This window comes from Octopus bimaculoides, chromosome 7 (genome assembly GCF_046866305.1).
Source record: "Octopus bimaculoides isolate indiv1 chromosome 7, ASM4686630v1, whole genome shotgun sequence".
In the NCBI taxonomy this organism is placed as follows: Eukaryota; Metazoa; Mollusca; class Cephalopoda; order Octopoda; family Octopodidae; genus Octopus; species Octopus bimaculoides.
Genome location: NC_142934.1, coordinates 46,612,694 through 46,622,693, shown reverse-complemented (window position 1 = coordinate 46,622,693; position 10,000 = coordinate 46,612,694). Strand labels below are relative to the sequence as shown.

The following is a 10,000-nucleotide window of genomic DNA, read 5'->3' as shown; positions in this document are numbered from 1 at the left end:
GCTGTAGAAACTCTGCCAAATCAGATTGGAGCCTGGTGTAGCCATCTGGTTTCACCAGTTTTCAGTCAAATCGTCCAACCCATGCTAGCATGGAAAGTGGACATTAAACGATGATGATGATGATGATAACCTTGAGAAGGATCAGCATTCTATAATCAAATGCACAAAATAAGTTTCATTATAGGTGCAGATGTGGCTATGTGGTAAGAATCTTGTTTGCTTTCCAACCACATGATTCCGGGTTCAGTCCCACTGTGTGACACCTTGGGCAAGAATCTTTTACTATAACCTTGTGCCAACCAAAACCTTGTAAGCGGGTTTGGTGCATGGAAACTGAAAGAAGACCATCAGATGTATGTATGTATGTATGTATGTATGTATGTATGTATGTATGTATGTATGTATGTATGTATTTATGTCTGTGTTTGTCCTCCACCACCACTTGACAACTGGTGTTGGTGTGTTTACATCCCTGTAACTTAACGGTTCAGTAAAAAAGACTGATAGAATAAGTGCCAAGCTTAACAAAAAGTAATGGGATCAATTCATTTGACTAAAATTCTTCAAGGCAGTACCCCCAGCATGGCCACCGTCTAATGACTGAAACAAGTAAAAGATAAAAGAGACAGAAGAGATATAACTATAGTATATCAGAATGTTTGTAGTAAAACAACAGAAGGTATTCAGTCCCTAATTAAATGAAATGAGTGAATAACTTTAGAAATAACTTACCAACTGTTCATTGCTGAGACCAAGTTTATGAGAGAGGATCTCCTCTGTGCGAGAAAGGACCCCATGCTCAACTTTGATCTCTTCTAGTTCAAATTTCTTCTTTTTATGCAAATTACTTTTAGATCTGAGCTTGTTGACAAACATCATGTACTAGAAAAGATAGCAGTACCCAAACATCATATAAGCTACAAGATAGCGATACTTGAAAAATGTATTGTGAGAGATAATAATACCGAAACATTATGTACTGTAACAGATAGTAATTCTCAAGAATTAAAGTAAAAAAAAAACAGCAATACTGTAATGGATACAATATTTAATACTATGTATTTCAAAAGATAGTAATACTGTAACAATATGTATTATAAAAAATTGCAATATGCAAACATTACAATGTGTAACAAAATTTTTATTTTATTTTGTCTTTGGCCAGTAAATGTTATTTCTTATTTTCTTCTATCTAAAAAGCATAGGGAATGACAACTATTTGCTTTTATGACCTAGTCATCATTGTTTTGAAACTGATTTCTTTTCCATTACACAAAACTCGGCTTGCGAAGACCTGTTGGAGCAAGCGAAAGCAAAATCATCATGGCACCTGTGCCCAGCGTCGCCTCCCTGGCACTTGTGTCGGATAGCATGTGTAAAGACATTTGAGCGAGATCGTTGCCAGTGCCGCCGAACTGGCTCCTGTGCAGGTGGCACATAAAATACACCATTTGAGCGTGGCTGTTGCCAGTACCGCCTGACTGGCCTTCGTGCCGGTGGCATGTAAAAGCACCCGCTACACTCTCGGAGTGGTTGGCGTTAGGAAGGGCATCCAGCTGTAGAAACTCTGCCAAATCAGATTGGAGCCTGGTGTAGCTATCTGGTTTCACCAGTCCTCAGTCGAATCGTCCAACCCATGCTAACATGGAAAGCGGACATTAAACGACGATGATGATGATGATGATGATGATGACTTCAGCCATATTCAGCTCAATGCCACAGATTTATTTGACCTTAAGTAGCTGAGCATTTCCTTTAGGGACTGACACTATGTGCATCCCTGATCATGAGCAGGAGTAGTAGGGAAGCATCATAGCGATGTGTTGAGAGGGATTCTTTGGGGTTTGAATAAATGTAACAAAAGCAAAGTTTGAAGGAAATATTAGCCATTGTTCATACTTTCTAGGGGTAAGCAAGTAGGAAACAACAGTTGCTACCCAAGGACAAAAACTGTATTACACAGTGTTATGTACTGGAAAAAATTGCAATACTCCAACATTGGGAACTCTAAAAGACAGCATTACCCAAAGCATTATGTACTGTAAAAGGTAGCTATACATTGTGTATAGTAAAAAAAAAAAAAATTGACAATAACAATATAATGTTGTATTAAAGTACATAATGTTTGAGTATTGCTGCACTTAAAACATTATATATTATAAATGACAGCAATACTCAATGAACAACATCTTTCTGTTTGAAATAGGAAAGTGAGGAAGCAAGGAAAAAAAGAAAAGGGAACAGAGAGAAAAAGAAAAACAGAGAAAAGAGAGATAATGACATATAGATGTGAAAAGGGGGAGATAATGATATATAGATGTAAAAAAATGATGAAAGGAAAGAGAGAGAAATGAAACAGATATATAGACACTAAAAAAAAAAGAGAAAGAAAATGACAAAATAAAGAGGCAAACAAAAACGAGAGAGAGAAAGCATCAGCTTACGTCCTCTCCCCTCAAAATCTCTCCACCACCAGTCTCTTTCAGAAGCTGTCTCTTTGATTCATATTGCTGTGAAAGTTTGTTAATTTCTTCCCTCATTTTTTTCACTTCTTCTATTTTCTCATCTTTCTTGCGGGCAACAATGGTGGCCTGGAATCAAGAGTGAAATAGAGGATGTCATTGTTGGCCTCACAATAGATTCAGAGACTATTTTACAATCAAGTATCACAGACTTGAGACTAAAAAAAAAAAAAAAAAAAACTTTCACTCACTGGCTGGATGACCATGTTACCAATGTTATTCCAGCTTATCAAATTTAGAAACTATAAATTGTCTTGATACAGTAATTGGTCAAATGGCCACCTAGTAAGTTATATATATATATATATATATATATATGAGTTGAGGAAGTGGTTTCAAATCCTGATAGCAGTCAGTTTCACATTTTCGTCTCAAAATGGTTTCTGCAATGTCTATACAAAACCAATTTTTTTTAACATCATATCAGTTAAGCTGTAACATCTAAGAACAGTGGCTCTCAACCATTTTTTTGCCAATGAAGCCCTTCAATTTCTATTTTACTTGAATGGAGCCTTGTAGCCATTTGATCTATATAAAAAAAATCCTACTGGATTTTAATAATTAAATATCATTCATCCTCCACAGCAGAAGTGTTAAGGCCACTCGCCCAAGAGTCCTGAGCCAGTGTCACATAAATAGCACTCATGCCATATTAAAAGCACCCAGCACACACTATAAAGTGGTTGGTGTCAGGAAGGGCATCTAGTTGTAGAAGTCAAGCCAAATCAGACTGGAACCTTGTGCAGCTCTCTGGCTTGTCAGCTCTGGTCAAACCATCCAACCCATGCTAGCATGGAAAACTAACATTAACAGATGATGATGATGATGATGATGATGTACAAAAAAATTAACATATTTTGTGGATTGTAGAAGTATAAGCAATTTATTGCACATAAATTTTAAAAACAAAATCTTATATAGACACCACCCACCACCAAGGGCCTTATGGAGCCTGGTTGAAAACCAATGTCTTAAAAGATCAAATAAAACAACACACAAAGGTAGATTTATATATTGAAATATTTCTATCTTTAAGTCTTAGAATGCAAAGTTGCTTGCAAATGAAGTAAGTTTCTTTTTGTCTCTTCTACCCTTACTATGATGGTCTCACACCACCTGAACCAGCTACCTTCATATCACAACCAATCATTATAACCCATCTCTTCTTCATTCATCAACCCACACTGTCTCTGATCTTCCAAATCCTATAGTGAATACCTCATCTAGCTTTTCCTTCTCAAGACTTCAACCCTCTCCAATTCCCTCCTTGTCAACGACATTCCTGCAATCATTGATTTACAAATGTTAATCATATAAATTACTGAGAGATTTACTGAAAATGGTGCCATTTCCAAGACTCACCTGATTCCTAAACAAATGCAGTTTATCATCACCTCCATTTGATAAAATACCTTTTTTCTCAATTAGCTGATTGACTTCTGTAATGAGGTCTTGGAGCTGAAAATAATTTGCAGGTAAACATTCTCCATGACAAATTCTCAAAAACAATAAAACGTGCACAGATTTCTTTAATATAAGTCAAAATTACATGAAAAGAAAAAAAAAACCCAAAAAAATCAGATTTTTTAAGATATTCTACAGAATTTTCTGTAATCCAGAAAAGCATCAAAGAAATTGATGAATTTTCATTAAACTATCTTTGTTGATTTACCATTTGATAAATATATGCTGTAAGGTAGCAAGATGGCAGAATCATTAGCACACTGGAGAAAATGCTTAGCAGCATTTCATCAGTCGATATGTTCTGAGTTCAAATTCTTCTGAGGTTGACACTTTGCCTTTCATTCTTTCAGGATTCCATAAAATAAGTATCAGTTGAGCACTGGGGTTGATCTAATCAACTTATATCTCCCCCCAAAATTGCTGGCCTTGTGCCAATATTTGAAAACTAAATATATACAGTTTTAATCATATTCACTTATTTACTGTCCCAAAAGTGGAGAATCAAGAAAACTCTTTAGTCTTGTCAAGGACAAGACTATGTCACTAATGCTGGTGCCATAACAAGACACATCCAGTACTCTCTATAATGTGTTTGGTGTTCTGAAGGGCATCCATCCATAAAAACCATGCTGAATGAAAATAATGAGAAAGGTATGGCTCCACACCATTTATGACCAGGAGCTATCTAGGATCATGGCAACCTGCCAAGCCCAAGCTGTGGAAATTGAGAGATGATTTTCGAAATACCAGCAACCATACAGGACAGGAAAAAAATTCATGTGAATAAAAAAGATGATGGAGATACTGAAGGGTGGAATTACTTTTCATAAGTGGTTACCTATCCTGAGAGGAGAGCAAAAGAAGAAGGAAAAGAGTGTGATCAAGAAAGAAAGCAGGAACAGGTATACTCATCATCATCACCATGTATCTCCCTCACAGCAGCATAATTGTTTCTGTCTTTTTTCTTGTTAACTTTCTCCTCTCCCTCTCTCTGGATAACCATGTATCTCCTATTCAGCAGCATACCTGTTTCTGATCTCTCTCTCTCTCTCTCTCCTTCTCTTGCTCTTCCTTCTGGTTAGGTAACCATGTATCTCCTTTATTGTAGCACACCCGTTTCTACCCTCTTTCTTGTTAACTCTTTCCCTCTCTGTCTCTGTCTGTCTCTCTCTCTCTCCCTATTCCTTTCACTCTCTCTATAGCTGGGTAACCATGTACCTCCTCTACAGCAAGACATTTGTTTCTGTCTCTCTGTCACACTCTAACCTTTCATCATCTGGCACAAGATCACCTCTTCCAATGTCCCCTCCCCTCTCAAAGATTCCTTATCTTGCAAAGATACTTGATAACCCTGCCAGTGCTGGTGCCACTTAAAAAGCATCCTGTTCACATTATAAAGTAGTGGCTGACATTTGAAAAGGCATCCAGCTGTAAAAACCATACCAAAACTGACCTTGCCTGTAAAAAGCACTCAGCTCACTCTGCTGCATGGTTGCTGTTAGGAAGGGCATCCAACCGTAAAAAAACATGCCAAAACAGACACTGAAGTGTGGTGCGGGCTTCTATCTAGCCAGCTCCTGTCAAGCCGTCCAACCCATGCCTGCATGGAAAGCAGATGTTAAACAATGATGATTGGGTGGCTTACCTGATTTTCCAACTCCTCCAGTTCAGGCTGACCAAGAACACGCTCAGAAACAGCCATTTGCATAATGTTTTCAATCTTCTTCTTCTCTTCAATTTCTTTTACTTGTTGAGTAGAAACTACATACTTGTTGGTCTTAATCTCTTCTTCAAGCTGTTGTAATATCACTACAAATACAGGTGTACATGGACAGATTAAATAGATGTGTTATAATTTAACCCTTTAGCAATCAGATTACTCTACCAAATACAATGCTTATTTATTCATACTGTTTTGACTTAATCATACATTATCTTGTAGCTTTTAGATTTTGAAAATGCAATTGCTCATTTTTAGAATGACATTGAAAGGTAGGTGTGAGAGGCACTTTCTCCCATGGCTGGGTTCCAACATGGGCCACAGTAACAAAATCCATTTGCCATACTTCTCAGTCCAACATCACTGCCTTGAGGCTTTGGATACATTCCAGGTCGTTGCCTGCAATCAAGTTGTCAATTCAAGTGTGACAATGTTTCCATCTTCTTACATCAGCAAGAAATTCCAAAAGACTACATCACATGCTTCCAGTTCAGGGTGGCACACACAGTGACGAGATACTTGCAGCCATCTTTGCCTGATTTTCTTGCTAGCTTTTGGTAGGTCTCCATAAAAGCATCCGTTTGTCATATGTTTCTGCCATTTGTAGCATTCTTGTATAGCATCCAGTTAGCTAATTTCAGTGTCCATGTTTCACTGCCATATAATAGCACTAATTTGACAAGTAGAATATTTGAGTAGGATGCAGCCAGTTTAAATGCTAAGGGGTAAATAGAGAAAGATTAAACATAGGTGTACAGATAGAGATTAAATACAGATGCATGGTTATATATTAAAATTAGATATTTAGGCATGGATTAAAATAGGATACACAGTTGTAGATTAAAGGCAGGTATGGATTAAATACAGGTATACAATGACAGTAAAAATGGAAATTGAAATGCTATTTAGAACACTTGAAAGTTTTTGAACTCTTGGTTGATCATATGATCAATGACATGGAATCATGTCAGACATCAGCTTTGAAATGAATCAGCAGGAATTTTGGCATATGTTGGCAAGTCAAAATAAATTCAGATTTTTTGTTCAAGATTCGAGTTGGGTAATAGATGTTAGATAGGATAACAGTAAAGACTATAAGACAGAGGTTGCAAAACTTTAATCCATTCCAAAATGCTGTATCACATTGATTCACCATAAATGTTCTCTTTTTCCTGGACTTTTGATGGTACATTCACATCTGCTGGGCAGCTAATTTTCACAACAGTGCATAACTTTTGTTCCATGTCCCACACTATTTATGAAGGCAGTAACTGTTATGTCTGCACAAAGGCAGTAACTCTGTTATGGTTGCACAGAGTGGCTGTTTCTATTGGAGTGTTCCACCAGCATTCCTTGATTTTAAAGGTGTGAATACATGCTGGTTTAGACATGCATTTGATGTATACATCAGGACAATCCTGCCTGCAGATAGTGCTCTAAATAGTCTTTGCAACTATATAATACCTCAGGGGCAGGTAGTATCTTGTAGACATTTTGGGGCAGCTGCTGATGATGTGGGTGATATATAGCAGAACCAACATTTTCTATCACAATGTGGAGGTTTGGCGGTATCTTTGTTGCTCTTGTTTATCAGGTATTTAGTAGCTATCTCCAATACCTGGATAGCAAATGCATATCCTTCAAGGTTGAATGTAATGTATCTACCACAGATCCAGGAGTGGCTACTGTTCCTGTCAATGCTCTTGCTACCCTCTAACGTACAGGATATGTACCCATGCATTGCTTTTTACTGGGATGATGCCTGCTTCTCTTCCAGCCTCCTTTGAGTCACAATAGACGGTTGTACTCTGAAGGTGTAGTTGCTCTCACTTTTGAGTATGCATGTAATGTACTCATTTCTTTCTTTACTATTCAGCTGATGTTGTTTGAGTGATACAATGCGACATTCAAAGGTCGTTTGGACTGACCTTATGCCTCTATTGTTATCACTTCATCTCACATAGAACCAATCAATGCCACTGTTGATGTGGAAGTTGCCAATGGTGATCAGTACTATATATATAAGCAGGCATGCATGCATGTATGTATGTACGTGTGTGTATATGTGTGCATGAGGTGTGTTCAAAAGGTATATAAATTTATTTTTCCCCACCACCAAAACTAATGTTGCATGGGCAAAATTCTTTGGGTAAGAGGTGCACATGTGTAAAGATTTTCATGCTGGTAGGCTGTATCACACCTCGGCTGTTATGCCTAGAGTACAGCTGTGTAATGTGCACACGTCAGAATTTTGTTTTCACATAAGATAACCAAATGCATCAAGCAGAAACATTGCATTAAGTTTTGCAAAAAGTTTGGGGATACTCAAGTTCAAACGATCCAGAAGATTCAACAAGCCTTTGGCAATGATGCCAAGGACAAAACATAGATCGAGGAGTAGTACAACTGCTTCAAACATGGCCACACCTTAGTGGAGAGCAAGACATGCTCTGACAAGCTGAAACAAGGAGCTGATTGAGAAGGTTTGGCAACTAATTATGGAAGACCATCATGTAACAATCCAGGAAATTGTTCATAAAGTGGGAATAAGCACAGGATCAGTGCATTCCATTTAACAAAAGATTTGAGCATGGAGAGAGTGTCCTAATGTTAGATACTTCTTTAAGCACACCTTGTAATCCATGCTTTCCTGGTTAAGAGCAATGCACCCCTTGTCTAACAGGCTCCTTACTCTCCTGACTCCATATTGTGTGACTTCTGGTGCTTTCCTAAACTGAAAATCATGCTGAAAGGAAACTGATTTGGGTTTTAAGAAGAAATTATGGGAAAATAATGGTGGAGCTCCGTAGCATTCCAGAGAAGTGTTCCAGAGGTGTAACCAACAGAGGCAGAACTGCTGGAAGAAGTGTGTGAACTCCCAAAGGGGGTATTTTGAAGGTGATTAAATAAAATTTGTAAAATGTTCAAAATTAATTTGTCTTACGCCCAAAGGTCTGATACATTTTGCTGCACGTCATATGAATGTGTGTGTGTGTGTGTGTGTGTGTGCGTGTGTGTGTGTTGTATTTATATAGATATGTAGATATGTGGCAGGATTCTTTTCAGTTTCCACCAACCCAAATCATTCATTAAGCTTTGGTCAGTCTGGGACTATACTAGAAGATATCAAAGTGATGTCTGTACTTATGTGTGTGTGTGTGTGTGTGTGTGTTTGGATGTGTGCAAATGTGTGTAAACCCTAACTTGGGAAAACATGAAAGGGTTGGCAATAGGAAGAGCATCTGACTATAAAATCCGTTCTGAAATAACTCACTGTCTAATATATTCTAGTCTTCTACTATAGCCCCAGGCCTTTGGTTAGATTGGGGCTATAGTAGAAGACACTTACCCAAGGTGCAACACAGTGGTACTGAACCTGGAACTGCATGGTCAGAAAGCAAGCTTTTTACCACATAGCCACATATACATGTGTGTTAGTGTTACTGTCTCCTTACTTTGACATAGCAATATAGTTGTAGAAAAGTGTCACCATCATGCAAATGGTGTCCTCCATTTCCAGTCTTCCAAGTGAGTGTCAGCAACAGCAAGCACATACAGCTGTACAGAGTTAGCCTCAACAAATCCTGTGTGACCCATGCAAATATGGAAAAGTGGATGTTGGAAGAATGATGACTCCATGTGAAAACATTAGTTAACAACACAATCATCTTATATTACAATAGAGAAGATGACTTCTATCTGGCCATAACAACATCTGTGTGTGTGTAGAGAGAGAGAGAAGATGGGGAGGAGAAAAAGTTGTTGAGAGAGAAATACAGTGAGAGATAGAAAGAGTGTTTGAAAGATAGATACATAGGTAGTGTTGTCACCTTAGTAACTAGTTTTGATGAAAAATGTGGGAATGTTAAGTGCGAGTCTGTGAACACAATGCAACAGACTTCAAAAAAGAGACTATAGACAAGGGAGTGCTAAAAAGTACCTGACTTTGAGTAAAAGAAAATATAGGAGGATCAATTAATCATGATTTTATTCAACATATTCTCCTCTCAGATCCACTCATTGCAGCAGTCTGTCAGTTTTTCTAAGCCCTGTAAAAGAACTCAGAAGGTTGGGCCTCCAAACAGGCTTTTTGTCATACCCTTAAAACCAGGAACTTGTCAGCACCCTCTCATATATATAATACATATAGTTTTCTTTTTTTGGGGGGTGGGGGGGTCATTTGTGTGTGTGTTCTTCTCTATGTCGTTCAATGTAAAGACAACGCAACTCAAACTTTAAAAAAAGACTTTCACTTTGAACAGTTTATAAAGGTATGTGCATGATTAACAAATAT

At 37.8% G+C, this 10,000-nt stretch overlaps 1 protein-coding gene across 3 annotated transcripts in view; it reads right to left on the bottom strand.

Annotated features, from left to right (window-relative positions):
* LOC106874173 (intraflagellar transport protein 81 homolog) overlaps positions 1 to 10,000 on the bottom strand; it is a 40,412-nt gene that overhangs the window by 7,919 nt on the left and 22,493 nt on the right. For all 3 annotated transcript variants that reach the window (XM_014921822.3, XM_014921824.3, XM_014921823.3), the window contains exons 8-11: positions 5,632 to 5,795; positions 3,885 to 3,980; positions 2,445 to 2,591; positions 733 to 882 (exon numbers count right to left, since the gene is read on the bottom strand). In XM_014921822.3, the coding sequence (XP_014777308.1) occupies positions 733 to 882; positions 2,445 to 2,591; positions 3,885 to 3,980; positions 5,632 to 5,795 (557 nt within the window). The remainder of the gene's footprint in view (positions 1 to 732; positions 883 to 2,444; positions 2,592 to 3,884; positions 3,981 to 5,631; positions 5,796 to 10,000) is intronic.